Source organism: Pteropus medius, unplaced genomic scaffold (assembly GCF_902729225.1).
Source record: "Pteropus medius unplaced genomic scaffold, Ma_sr-lr_union100, whole genome shotgun sequence".
In the NCBI taxonomy this organism is placed as follows: Eukaryota; Metazoa; Chordata; class Mammalia; order Chiroptera; family Pteropodidae; genus Pteropus; species Pteropus medius.
Genome location: NW_024341893.1, coordinates 1,158,155 through 1,172,699, shown reverse-complemented (window position 1 = coordinate 1,172,699; position 14,545 = coordinate 1,158,155). Strand labels below are relative to the sequence as shown.

General features: G+C 48.6%; 1 protein-coding gene and 1 pseudogene across 1 annotated transcript; both read left to right on the top strand.

The window, feature by feature from the left end:
• The first annotated feature begins 11 nt into the window (after positions 1–11).
• ACP7 (acid phosphatase 7, tartrate resistant (putative)) lies at positions 12–13,413 on the top strand. Its single transcript, XM_039853381.1, has 12 exons — positions 12–140; positions 5,492–5,692; positions 5,970–6,152; positions 7,048–7,171; positions 7,373–7,435; positions 7,526–7,640; positions 7,733–7,840; positions 7,928–7,985; positions 8,074–8,141; positions 8,253–8,324; positions 11,329–11,466; positions 12,513–13,413. The coding sequence occupies exons 2-12, from the start codon at positions 5,506–5,508 to the stop codon at positions 12,576–12,578; spliced, it is 1,182 nt and encodes a 393-aa protein (XP_039709315.1). The 5' UTR covers positions 12–140; positions 5,492–5,505; the 3' UTR covers positions 12,579–13,413.
• LOC120596892 (uncharacterized) lies at positions 2,440–2,558 on the top strand (annotated as a pseudogene).
• Positions 13,414–14,545: the final 1,132 nt, after the last annotated feature.

The window sequence follows — 14,545 nt, the reverse complement described above, 5'->3', positions numbered from 1 at the left end:
CCACCCCACCATGTTCCCCCTCCGTCCCTGCTGGTCCTGCTGGTCCTGCTGCTGTCTGTTCCTGTTTTTCTCCCTGCGAGTCCAAGGGGTCCCAAAGGATCCCAATGCTGCCCCGGAGCAAGTCCACCTGTCCTACCCAGGTAAGTATCTGTGACTATTTCCCAGCAAGGCCCAGTGGCTTGGGGGCCAAGGAATGCCACACAGACTGCTATGGGACCTTAGGCTGCTGGCTGCTCTTCCTGAGCCTCAGTTGTCCGCCTCTGTTAAATGAGGATTATAAGCTAGTGGTGCGTCTGGCTGGGAAATGATTCTGGTGCCCAGCCTATTGTCAGCCCTCTCCAAAGGGGCTGCTGTTGTCCTTGCTCATCGTGTCCCCACAAGGCTGCCTCCTGATCCTTGATCACCTGGGTGGTGAGACCTTGGACTCTGGACCCTCTACGCCCAGACTGTCTGGGTTTGAATCCCGGCTTACTTGCTCTGTGACCTTGTGCAAGTGACTTAACCTCTGTGGCCTCAGTCTCCCCATCTGGACAATGAGACAATAGTACTGTAACCTCGTAGTGAGGAGTAAATGAAATATAACCCGTGAAGTGGCAAAAACGGAGCTTGGCGCATAGCAGTGGTTCTCATATGTGCTTGTTTCGGGACCTCTTGCAGCTAAAAGTTATTGAGAACCTCAAAGAACTTTGGTTTAAATGAATTATACCCACAATATTGGCCATATTAGAAACCCAGACCGAGGCATTTAGAAATATTTATCGTCATTTAAAATAAATAATAAACCCAGTCTGTATTAAGGTAAATGACATTTTTTTCATGAAAAAATAACTACACTTTAGAAAATAGAGCCATTGAGTTACATCTTTTTAAATCTCTTCAATGTCTATATACAGCCGGATTCTCTTTCTGCTTGTCTGTTATGATATGCTGCTTTGGATGATGTATATGAAGAAAATTTGGTCTCACGCAGACACGTAGTTGAAACAGGGAGGATTTTAAAAGGAGTTTCAAAAATTGTGGCTATTCTTTTTTGATATTGCACCCAAACTCAACTAACTTACTTACTTCCTTCCTTCCTTCCTTCCTTCCTTCCTTCCTTCCTTCCTTCCTTCCTTCCTCTCTCCTTTGCTCCCTCCCTTTCTAATTATTTTAGCTTTATATTTTGAAATAATTTTAGACTTACAGAAGAGTTGCAGACATAGTACAGAGTTCCTGCGCTCCCTTTACCCAGCTTCCCCTAACGTTAATCTCATATATCCATGGTACTTGACAAAACTAAGAAATTAACATTGATATCATATTACTAACTGAACTATGGATTTTGGGGGAGATTTCACCAGTTTTCCCACTGTCTTTATTTTAATCCAGGATCTCACATCACCTCTAACCGCCATGTCCTTAGTCTCTCTCATCTGTGACAGTTCCTCAATTTTTCCTTATTTTCCTTGACAATGTTAAAGAAGATAGTTCTTTAAAAGCTAGTTGCAACGTGGAATCTGAAACAGCATGAATGAACTGGCTTTGACATTTGCAGGCCAAGTGACCTTGAACAAGGCGCTGTGCCTGGAGGCCTCTGTAAAATGGAACAATGATACAATCTCACCGACCGCTGTGAAAATCCAGTGAGGTCACAGCTGTCCTTTGTCTGGCCTACACAATAATAGTAGCAGATATACTTTTTGATTAAGTGCTTCAGATGGATAATTCAATTAACCTCCTATTGGACCTTAAGCCACAGGTACTATTGTTACTCCTATTTTCAAGAGTAAACTGAGGCTGACCAGAGGTCACAGTCTGGAATTTGAACCCAGACAACTCAAGAGCCCACAGTATTTGTTTTAAAACTATAAATTTTGTACAAATTTTAGATTTAACAGAAAATTTGCAAAAAATACGACAGAGCTTCTTTTTCCCCTCACCTAGTCTCTCCTAACGTTAACATCGTACCTAACCACGGCACAATTTTTAAAAACGCTTATGTTGGGTCTATCAGTAGATGAATGGATAAATAAGAGGTGGTACATATATATAATCGATATATAATAGGTGGACCTAGAGGGTATTGTGTTGAATGGAGTAAATCAGACAGAGAAAGTTAATTGCCAAATGTGGAATCTACAGAACAGAATAAACAAACAACAGAAACAAACTTGTATTTACAGAGGGCATTCTGATGGTTGTCAGATAGGGGGATAGGGGTTAGTGTTGGGGAAGGGGATTAAGAGGTACAAATTGGTAGTTACAAAATAGTCATGGGGCTATATAGAGTATAGCATGGGGAATATAGTCAGTAGTTTTGTAATAACTGCATATGCTATCAGTTGGGTCCTAGATTTATCAGGATGATCATGTCATAAGTTATATAAATGTCCAATCACTGTGTCGTACACCTCAAATTAATATATTGTACGTTAACTATAACTAAAAAATAAAAATATAGTCTACGGCCATGCTACCCTAAACAAGCCCGATCCGGTCTGATCCTGGAAGCTAAGCAGGATCGGGCCTGGTTAGTACTTAGATGGGAGACCACCTAGGAAGACCAGGTGCTTTAGATGTAAAAAATAAAAAAAAAATAAAGGATTGTAAACTAACAAGGTCCTTGCAATCCGTGAGGTCAACCAAGGGTTGCCTCGCCTAAAAAATAATAATCAAATAAAATAAAATAAAATAAAAAATAATAAAATAAAATAAAAATATAAAAATAAAAAAAAACCCTGTTATGTTGATATAACATTAGTAACTGAATTACAGATCTTGTTTGAATTTCACCAGTGTTTCCACTTAGTTATTTAGTTATTTAGTATCTGCTCGTTGTGTCTGCTTAATCGCCTCCAATTTGCCATTTTCTCAGTCTTTCCTTACCTTTCATGATCTTTTACGTTTTTGAGGACTGAGCAGTTATTTTGTAGGCTATCCCTCATTTTGGATTTGTCTGATATTTTCTCATGATTGGAACTAAGTTATGCATTTTTCTGGCAAGATGAGAATAGACGTGATACTGTGTCCTTCTTAGTGGGTGAATCAGAGTTAATGATGCTGACGCGGCTTGTTGCTGTTACTGGTGATGTTAACCATCGTTGCTTTGGTTAAAGTGGTGCCTGCTGGGTTTCTCCACTGTGTAGTTTTTATTTTTTTCCTTTGTCATTAATAAATATCTTGGGGGAGAGTCCTTGAGACTACGAAAATCACATTTCTCCTGAAACTTTCACCCACTAACTTTAGTATCCATCGGTGGACCCTGTCTGCAACAATTACTAGCATGGTGTTTGCCTAATTGTGATTTTGTAATCTTCTAATTCTTCTCTCCAACTAACTGAAATTTTCCCGTAAGGAAAGGCTGTTCCTCTCCCCTTTATCTATCTATCTATCTATCTATCTATCTATCTATCTATCTATCTATCTATCCATTCATTCATTCATTCATTCATTCATTCAATTATTTATTTATATCTGTGTTGGCTCACAGATATTCATTTTATTCTATGTGTTAAAATCCAATACTGTATTTATTTTGTGTCTCACATGTCCCCAATTTGGTCTTTTAGAATTCTTTCAGATTGGCACCTATGTTCTTTTAACAAATCCTCCATCGTTTTTTGAGTACTTCCTTACTTTCTGTCATCACAAATCATTCCAGGCTCCTTCTGTATATTTCTCACCTCGTGCTTGGAATAAACCTCTTCTCCAAGGAGCCCTGGTTCCTTTCATTGGAGAATGGGTATTTAGAAACCAAGATCCGAGCCCTAAGCATGCTCATTGCTACTGAGGCGTCATTGAAAACAGAGCTAGGCAATACACGTATGTGTGTCAATACCCATATGCACACAACTATATCTATCTGTATATATTATATATTTCCGTATTGACCTGTATATTTATTAAATACCATAAGATCGTACTGATGCCTCTGATTTTGGTCCAACATCAAGGGTTTATTTTCACCGTCTTCTTTCCTTTGTTGTAACTACCTACAATATATTTAGTTATTTGTTCGGTGCTAGTGTAGGCATAAGGTGGTTTCAGAATTGTTTGCCCGTATCCCTGTGGGAACACTTCCCGGGCGACGGCACATACGTGCGGTCCTTTTTCTCTGTCATCTTACAGTGCCCAGTCAAGACCTCTTTGCCACGGTTGCTTTTCTTTCCTACATCTACTGGCTTCTTCCCACATCCTGGGTAGTTTTTATGGTTAGTTTATTTTGGGGTGTATGAAAGAAATATGAAACACGACTGTAGTTCTAGGAGTCAGGATTATACAGAAAAGATAGACTCAGAGAGGCCTCCTCCCTCCTCATTCCTACTACTCCATTTTCCCTTTTATTCTACCCTTTCTTTCCCATTTACCCCATGTAAGTAATCCATCTCTTTAGTGCCGGGTGTATTCTCCCTGTATTTCTTTGGTACAAACGAGTAGATCCCTGCATATTTTTTCACATCCTCTTCCATGAAGAGGAGCTGACTATAGATACTTTTGTGTACTTTGCTTTTTTAATTTAACTGCATGTCCTGGGCATCATTCCATAGCAGATCTTAGAGCTTGTCCTCTTTTCTTTTTGACGGCTGCATAGCGCTCCACTGTACGTGTGTTACAGAGTTATTCGGTCACTCTCCTACGTATGGCATCCCGGTTGTTTCTGTTATTTTGGGATTACACACAATGAGTAACCTTGCGTGCATGCATTTTCATGTTGCTGGAGGAAGAACCCACGTTTTCAGCATTATACTATACTTCACGGTATTTTTTAAATCTTGAGTCAGTTGCTAAATTTTAAGAATTTGGAGCAATCGCTTAAAAGTCTGGATTTGTATATCTAGCTATGTAAAAATCATCCTAGGAAGATTGATTTATTTATTGATCTATTTATCTATCTATTTATTTATTTATTCTAGAAGTTGACAGATTTGGTGGCGCTGGGCCTGCTTCTTGCATGGCAGCTATCACCAGAGCTGAGCAAAGGCTGCCCCTCTCAGACAGGTCAGGGTCTACAGTTTGTCACACACACCCCAACACCCTACTGCTTTACTCTTTACAGCCAGCCTTTGTCCCCATTTATTACCTAGCTGGCCTCTAGACATCTGAGTTTATAACCCCTAAATGATACGTATGTAAAATGTTTGGCACAAGGCCTGCACATGGTAAATAATGATATTAATAATAATATATCCACTCGCTCATATAGCCCTAACTGTACTAGGCACCGTTTCAAGGGCTTTACTTATATTTATTCATCTAAACCTCATAGCAATCCCATAAAGTACTATTATTCCATTTTACAGATAAGGAAACTGAGGCTCAGAGAGGTAGGACCTTGCCCAAGGAGAGCACAGCTTGGAAATGGCAGGGCTGGGATTAAGCTTGGGAAGCTCTACAACCCGGATCCTTAACTACTGAGTGTTCGAGAGCTGTTGATCATTGCCCTTGCTGTCCCCACACACCCCTCTGTGCTCTGGCCTCACCGCCTAGCCCCGCTCTGCTCCTTCCTGCCCAGGTGAGCCAGGCTCCATGACTGTCACCTGGACCACGTGGGTCCCAACCCGCTCCGAAGTGCAGTTCGGGATGCAGCTAACTGGGCCCCTGCCCCTCCGGGCCCAGGGCACCGTCAGCCCCTTTGTGGATGGGGGCCTTCTTCGGCGGAAGCTCTACATGCACCGAGTCACGCTGCGGGGGCTGCTGCCGGGGGTCCAGTATGGTGAGAGGGGTCCTGGGCCCGGTGTTGAGAGGGGAATGGGGAGAAAAGTGGGATATGGACTAGAAGCTCCCACGGGCTGGTGGCTCAGACTGGGCTGGTAACACCTTTGCTTATCTGCTTATCTGGAATGAAGATGGAAGGCATTGGGGACCTGGGATGAGGTGGACAGAAGGGGCATGGGTGAGCCCCCATTCAAACCGCCCCCCACTGAAGATGAATGGGGTGGAAGAGACATCTGGGGCCCCCAGCTGACCGTGACCTTCCCCCTCCCCCTCAGTTTACCGCTGTGGCAGCTCTCGTGGCTGGAGCCGGCGGTTCCGCTTCAGGGCCCTGAAGAACGGGCCCCACTGGAGCCCCCGTCTGGCTGTGTTTGGGGACCTGGGGGCCGACAACCCAAAGGCCCTACCCCGGCTGCGCAGGGACACCCAGCAGGGCATGTACGATGCTGTTCTCCATGTGGGTGAGGCATTGGCAAGGGTGCGCCTGGAGGAGTGGGTGTTGCGGAGGGGGACCCCAGGTGGAGGTGACATAGGACTGTGGAGAGGACTGGGGCAGGGGCTCACGTGGTTCTGAAGGGACGAAGGATGAGACTGGCTATGGGGATGGTGGCTTGGTTACTGCCCAGGTTAAAAATCCCTTAGAGCTACATGCATTGGTTTTCTCCTCTGTATCATTATCTTGAGCCAAGAGCAGTCCAGAATTCGTAGGGCTGTTTTGATGACTAAATCAGTTGACATTGCCTGGCATGTTGTAAGCACCATAAGTGTTAGTTATTATCATTGCTGTTGTGATTTGAGGGGACAGGGAACCAGATGGGTGTGAAGATTGGAGCTGATACGGTTCGAAGCCCAGACTCTGGAATCAGACTCCCAGGGTTTGACTTCCGGATCCTCACCAACCTGCTCTGTGACCTTGGGCCCTCACTCACCCTCCCTGGGCCTCAGATTCTCCACCTGAAATGGGGATACTACTAATAACACCACCTCAGAGGGTGTTTTGAGATTGGCGTGATCAAGCATGTGAAGCATTTGGATCTGTGCCTGGTGTAAAACCAGTACCGGCCTCTGTCCGTCTCCATGTCGTTCTGGGAGAGGACAAGGTGGCGGCGGAGATGGGGGCCGCCGCGATCGATCCGAGCACAGGAGACTAGCCTGGGCCCGTGGGGGTGTCAGGGGCCAGAGGTTCAGGAAACACCCTCAGCGCCCACGTGGGTGGGTGGGTGTGCGGTCGGGACCAGAAGAGGGACGGCTCGGACACCAGTGGTCGCCCAGCCCACGCCTGAGCGACCGGGTCTCTCGACTCTGGCGAAAGCGGAGCCGAGCCTGGTCCTCACTCTCTCCCCGCGCCCCGCGCAGGAGACTTCGCTTACAACATGGATCAGGACAATGCTCGGGTCGGGGACGAGTTCATGCGGCTCATCGAACCTGTGGCCGCCAGCCTGCCGTACATGACGTGCCCTGGGAACCACGAGGAGCGCTAGTGAGCCGGGGCCTCGGGGTGGGCGCGGACCGCGGGGAGAGCAGCCCGGCCTCCTAGCGTCTCCCCTCAGTCCCTAGGACCGCAGCTGGAAGACGGCGGGGGAGGCCTGGGCTGAGAGCCACGCGCGGCCTGACGGTGGGGGATGGGGCGGGGCGGGGGCACCTGGACCCTCCCCCGAGCCTTTTACTTCCTTTTCTCCAGCAACTTCTCTAACTACAAGGCCCGCTTCAGCATGCCAGGGAACAGCGAAGGCCTGTGGTACAGGTGACCTGGGCGAACTGGGGGTCGGGCCTCCCTCCCCTGAAGGATGGGAGATGAGACCCTATCTCTGACCCCTGCCCTTTGACCCCTCAGCTGGGATCTGGGCCCTGCGCACATCATCTCCTTCTCCACTGAGGTCTATTTCTACCTCCATTATGGCCGCCACATGGTAGAGAGACAGTTTCACTGGCTGGAAAGAGACCTCCAGGTAACCTGGGTAGAGGTCAGCTTTCGCCTCTGGGACCTGCCTCCCCTCCCCTGCCCCCACCCCTGCCTCTCACTCCCGGCCCTTCTGTCTAGAAAGCCAATAAGAACCGGGCAGCCCGGCCGTGGATCATCACCATGGGTCACCGGCCCATGTACTGTTCCAACGCTGATTTGGATGACTGTACCTGGCATGAAAGCAAGGTGAGGACCCGCTCCCCGGGGTGAGGTGCCAAGAGCCAGGTGGAGGTCTGCCCAAGTCATCCTCGCCTCCTTACTCTTCCCGCCCAGGTTCGCAAAGGCCTCTTCGGCAAATTATTTGGATTGGAGGATCTTTTCTACAAATACGGTGAGTGACCCAGGGAGCTCCCCAGCCTCAGGTCCCACCCCCATCTCTCCTGGATTTGGGGGCCTGACCCCCACTTGCTCTGTCTCAGGGGTCGACCTGCAATTCTGGGCTCATGAACACTCATACGAGCGGCTGTGGCCAATTTACAACTACCAGGTGAGGCTCAGGGAGGGCCGAGGGCTCATGTGGCTGGTGTCAGGGGACCCTGGGCAGACCCTCCGGCGTGGCCTGGTGCGACGCGCTCCTCCCCCTTGTCTCCTTCTCCAGGTGTTTAACGGCAGCCGAGAGATGCCCTATACCAACCCTCGAGGCCCCGTCCACATCATCACCGGATCCGCCGTGAGCAGGGCGGGGAAGGGTGCCTCTGGCTTCTCTCCTCTCGCTACGTGTTGGGGGTCAAACTTGTACCAGCAGACTGAGCGCCTTGTGCTTCATACAATCGCTATCAGTAACTCAATCCTAGAGCTGAGTTAGGTCCACCTAGTGACACGCCCATTGGCCAGATGCTCAGACAGTGAAATACTCATCCAAAGTCACGAGTTCTGTAGGTGGCAGGGGTTGAGGGCTTGCCTGGGTCTACTGGATGCAAGGACAGAGGGCTTATTATTATTACTGTAATTAAACTCCAGGCTTTGTTCACGCCCCACCGCTTTCCCACTAATGGCCTTTTTCTATTCCAGGATCCCACATGTATTTAGTTATCACGTCTCCTTAGTCTCCTTCGATCTGTGACCGTTCTTCAGTTTTTCCTTGTCTTTCATCCTTCACATATTTGCAGACCCCTGGCCAAGTGTTTTGCCAAATGCCCCCTCGATTTGGTTTTATCTGACATTTTTCATGCTGAGAATCGGGTTATGCATTTGGGGGAAAATGATCACAGAATCGATGTCGTGTCCATCTGAATTCATCATACTGTGAGGTCCTTGTGTCTCATCCCGGGAGGTGTTTCTCTGAACCACCTGCTTACGGAGGTGTCTGCTGGACTCCTCCACCGTAAAGCCACTATATCTCCCTTTTTAATTAATGGGTATCTTGGGAGAGATCCTTTTACACCATGCAAATGTCCCATCTCTCCTCAAACTTTCGCCCGCTAATTTTCAACTCCATCGGTGGGTCTTGCCTGCAACAATGAATGGTGTGGGGTTCTTCTGGGTTCTTCTAGTTTCCTCATTCCTCCTAGATTTATCAGTTAGTTAGTTATTGATTTATATGCATGTAGACTCATGAGTAATTATTTTATTCTGTGTGCTATGATACAATACTTTTATTTCTGTTGCTACTCAGGTTGCTCCAGCTTTGGCCACTGGAAACTCTTCAGGTCCGTCCCCTGTCCCTTAGACGTGCCCTGTCGTTTTGTGAGCATGTCCTTACTTTTTGGCACTGTAAGGGGCTGCAGGATCATCTTGTGTTTTCCCTGCCCCCGCCTTGGAACCAGTCACTTCTGCAAGGAGAGAAGGGTTATTTTTTAAGCTGATTCTTAGAAATTAGTGAGAACTCCTTGTGATAGAAATTCAAAGAGGACAGGAGGTGAACGCTGGCCATCCACACCCCTTCTTCCACCCTCAGTCATTCTGTCTCTGGGGTGGCATTTTAAAATGTCCCGTGCATGTACTGAGTAATTGTCTAGATACAGATGTATTACTGCATCACTCACTGTTAAAAAGCAAGTTGGATCCTGCTTCACACACCAGAGCTTCTCAGCCTTGGTGCCTGGGGAGGTTTTAAAACTCCGATGCCTGGGCCCTACCCCAAACCAAACACCAGAATCTCTGAGAGTGGAGCCTGGCAATGCACGGCCCTGTGTTGTCACATCCCCAGCAGAAAACAGAATGTTTTCAGTACCAGATGGCTCCTCGGGCCCCCACAGGCGATCACAATTCTGACCTTTATCAGCACAGATTAGTTTTTCTCTTTAATTTTAAAATTTTAAATGATTTCGGACTTACAAAGACTTTCCATATCTCCTTTACCAAGATTTTTCAAATATGAACATTTAAGCACACTTGTTTAAATATCTCTGTCTCTGTCTTTCTCTGTCTCTCTCTATATATCGGTATGTATATCTCAGTACACACACACATTTTATTATTATTCCAGATCCAATGAAGGGTAAGTTGCAGAAATGATGCCTTTATGCCTCTGTTTATATTTCCTAAGGAACAAGGACTTTGTCTTACCATTATTGTATAATAATCAAATTCAAGTTGGCATCGATAATATATACTACTATTATCTAACCTATGACATTCAAATTTAGCCAGTTGTCCCATTCGTGTGCTTTAAATCGAATCGAAGAATTTCTTTTCCCAGGAGCTAATCTAAGATCACATGTTCTATTTCGCTGTCTTGTCTCTTTAGCTTCCTTTAATCGGAAACATGTCTCCACTCTTTCTTCATTTTTCATGACCTTGAAACATTTGAAGAGTGCAGCAAGGTCATTTTGTAGAATCTCTCTCTCCGTTTGGGTTTGTCTGGTCTTTGCTCATGATTAGAAGGAAGTTATGCCTTTTGGGTAAGAATACACAGAAGTGGTACTGTGTTCTCAGGGCATCCAGCAGGAGGTGCATGGTATCTCTTTAACCCCTTGAAGTCTCAGTTTCCTATTGTGTAAACTGGTGTAGATCTGTCTCATTACTGATGATATTCAATTTGATCGCTTGGTTAAGGTCATGTCTGCCAGGCTTCTCGACCATGCTCGTTCTTTTCCCCTTTATAATTAACAAGTGTCTCCTGGAGAGATACTGTGAGACTCTGCAAATACCTCGTTATTCCTCAAACTCTCATCATTAGTTTTATCATCCATTGATTCAATCGGTTATTACAACGATGGCTGCAAAATGGCGATGTTTCAAGCTCCCTTATTCGCCTGGTGTTCTCCTGTGGGGACGAGCACTCCCTCTCCCCGCAACATTGTTGATTTTAAAAAGCTTTCTTGGAGGGTCTACTGTGCAGCGAGGGCTGAGACCCACCAATTTCTTCTATTCTGTGAATTGCGTCTCCCCTTTAATGATACATCTTGGCCATCTTTCTGCATCACCCTGCTTTGTGACGGCTGCCCTATAATTTACTTAAGCGATCCCCACTGATGGGCATTTGGGTGGCTTCCAGCACAGAGCTTTTACAGAAAATGCTGCAGTGGACAGTCTTGCACAGCCATGCACTTTCTAAAAGACCTGGGCACAGGATGCCTGGCTGGGTCAAAACACTCAATTGTGAGCATTATTGAGGGTGTCATCTTAACTGACTTTGTCTTCCTCGGGGGTGACAGGGTCCTGGCCAGGCAGGTTGTTTCTGCTCCCCTGCGGTCCTCCTGGCCTGGGGTCTGAACACTTCTCTCTGGCAGGGCTGTGAGGAGCGGCTGACCCGCTTCACTCTCTTCCCCCGGCCCTGGAGCGCTGTGCGCGTGAAGGAGTATGGGTACACGCGGCTACATATCCTCAACGGGACCCACATCCACATCCAGCAGGTGTCCGACGACCAGGTTAGTGAGCGACACCCAGTCACCTACCTGAGAAGCCAGGCGCGGCACGCTCTGGGGCCAAGTGGTTAAAAACGTGGACTCCAAGGCCAGAAATCCCAAGTTCAAATCCTGCCTCTGCTGCTTACCAGCCAGATGACCCCAAGCAACTTACTAAGCCACAGGTTTCCCATCTGCGAAATGAACACATTTAATAGTTTCCACCTCACGGGATTATGTGGTGTGTGTGTGGGGCGGGGGGCGTTGAATGACTTATTTTATATAAAGTGCTTAGAAAAGCTTCTAAAATATCGTAATTTATATAGATATTTATTAACATGAAGTGGGAGAAGAAAAAGGTAGGTGGTGGAAGGCGGATAGAGGGAGGTCGGCGTGATGAGCGTGTACTCCAGGTGGCTTAAGGTGAGACGTGTACACCAGGTGGCTTAAGGTGAGACGGACTCAGATAATCGTGGCTCGCCTTTCTTTATTTTTGCCCCCGTAAAATTAAAATAATGATGATAACTATGATTTGTTGAGCACCTGTCGTGTACCAGATGCTGGGCTAGATGCTCTATATCCAATAGCACTTAGTCACCACAGTCCCAGGGGGCAGGATTTCCTTTCTATTTTACGAATGGGAGAACCGAGGCTCAGAGAGGGAAAGTGATATTCCCGGGGTCACATGACCAGAAAGTGGCAGAGCTGGATCTAACCCCAAGGACCACGCTCTTTTTATTAGAAACAACTACCATTTATGGAGCGCGCATGCGCCGGGGGCGGGGTTTTGTGTGGATTATCTCATTCAGTTCTCCCCAGTTGATAGAACACAGAAGTTGGGCTCAGTGTTGGCTCACATCCTTAAGGCCACCTGGAGAGGGCTGCAGTGGGATGCAGGGCGAGTTCTGTCTGACTCCAAGGTTTGTGTGCACTTACACGGTCCTTCCAGGTGCCCTCTCCAAATATCTCATTCAATTCCCACATCTCTGAGGCATCCCTACGTTGCAGATGAGGACAACAGAGGCTCAGAGGTCTAGCAACTTGCCCAAGGCTGTTTTTGTTCCTTGCAGGATGGGAAGATTGTGGATGACGTCTGGGTGGTGAGACCCCTGCTCGACCGGATGCTGTACCTCTAGGGACGGAGCAGCTCTCATCAGGACTCCCGGGCCTTGCTGTCTTGGCCGGCGTGACCAGACCGTTGCCCAGGCCCGGCTGGGGAGTTAAGGCGGGCCTCGACTCCTCTGCCAACCTGAGGCCCCTCGTCAGTGGATGCAGCCCCTCGTCGGTGGGCAGCCCTCCCCTCCCAGAGAGGTGGGGGCCCCTCTGGCTGTGTTGGAAGGCAGGTGCGGACACAGACACAGGAGGACACTGGCGGGTGGCACGGCCCCGCCTTCCTGCATAGCACTGCCTGGGTGGGGTGCCCATGGGGCCTCAGGAATAAAGAGGCTTATGGCTGTGACTCCGTGGACTCCGCACTTCTGCTGGGGATGCCAGCGGGGGCACCCCATCTCCTGCCTGCCGGGGCAAGAAGTATCACCTGCTCCAAGTCAGCAAGATGAGCACGGCCATCATGACGCCACTCTCCAGCAGGTGACGTCGGTGACTTTCTCCCCCTCGGCTGGCCCTCAGTGAGCCAGTGGTCCAAAGGGTGCTAACCAGTGTCCTTTTGTGCCTCGATTTCTCAGCCTGACACTGATTTACCAAGGAAGTGAAGTGTTAATGCCCGCCTCCCAGCTGGGGCGGCGACAAGACAGGTGCTCGCAGACCCGCTGTTTTCCTCTCTTCCCTCTTTCCTGTCTCCCTCCTTCCTTTCATTTATTCAGCCACTATTTATTGAGCACCTTCCAGGTGCCAGGCCCTGTTCTTAGTACTGGGTAGACAGCCATGAAGAGGACGGAGATCTCTCCCCTCGTGGAGCTGACGTTCCGTCTGGGGTGTTGGACTGTGAACACAATAAATAAGTAAAATGAATAACAGGGTGTCACTATTTAGTGATAAGTGCTCAGAAAAAGCAGGGGAGGGGGATGGGGAGTAGGGGAGGCGGTTGCAATTTTTAGGAGGATGGTCAGGGAGACCTCCCTGGGAGGGTGACATTTGATCTGAAGGAGTCTGAGGGAAGAGCCACGCGAGGAGTCACGTGGGCGGTGCTCCAGGCAGAAAAACAGCCAGTGCAAAGGCCGTGGGACAGAAAGGTGCCCGCCGGAGGATCAGTGGGGAGGCCAGTGCGATTGGAGCAGAGGGAGAGTGAGGGGAAGATGGGGCCAGGAAGGTGATGGGGGCAGATCACGTGGGACCTTGTGTGCCATGGGAAGGACTTTGTCCTTTATCCTAAGTGAGATGGAACCACAGGAGGGCTCTGGGCTGGTGACAGACATGATCTGACTCTAGGAGTCCTGGGCAGAGACTGAGGGCTCGTCTCCAGGGGAGCCCGTGCGTTCCGGTTCTGCAGGCTGACCTCATCGACGCGTCCATTGTGCTGTGCAGTGTCGACCTCCTCACGTCTCACTGTAGGGACGGTGCCCTAACTCTTTGTCCTCTGAGCACCCTCTCCCCAGCTCGTCCCAGGCTGGGACCTTCTCATCCTCAGGACTCAGCTTTCTCTGACAACCCCAGATAAATTAAACATACTCCTCTCCGTCCCGTCCTGTCCCTCATTTCCGGCTCTTAGCATTCCACAGTTCTCGTTGATTCGTCGACTGATCATTGTCGGTCTACTCTGCTGGGTTGGGGGTCTCTGAGGGAGGAGACCAAAGCCATCTCATTCATTCCTGGGTCTCCTGGACCCCTTCTCAGGCTGGGCTGGGGCCCTGGGCCCCCCCACTCCAGCCCTGTCCATTCTAGGCCATCGCTATCTGGGGGTGGATCTGTCTCCACCGCTGGACTGTCAACCCAGGAAGGCGGTGTCCAGGGCTCGCTCCAGCCCAGCCCAACCCAGCACAAGATAGATGCTTAGTAAATATTTGTTGCCTTAATGAAGGCTGCCACATGCCAGGCTCCGGGCAGTGCCACGGACAGTGATGAATCAGCTCCAGTCAGGCTACGGTTACCCAACACAGGTGACATACGATGGGGGAATGCCACGGAGGGGTGCACCAGGCCCGTG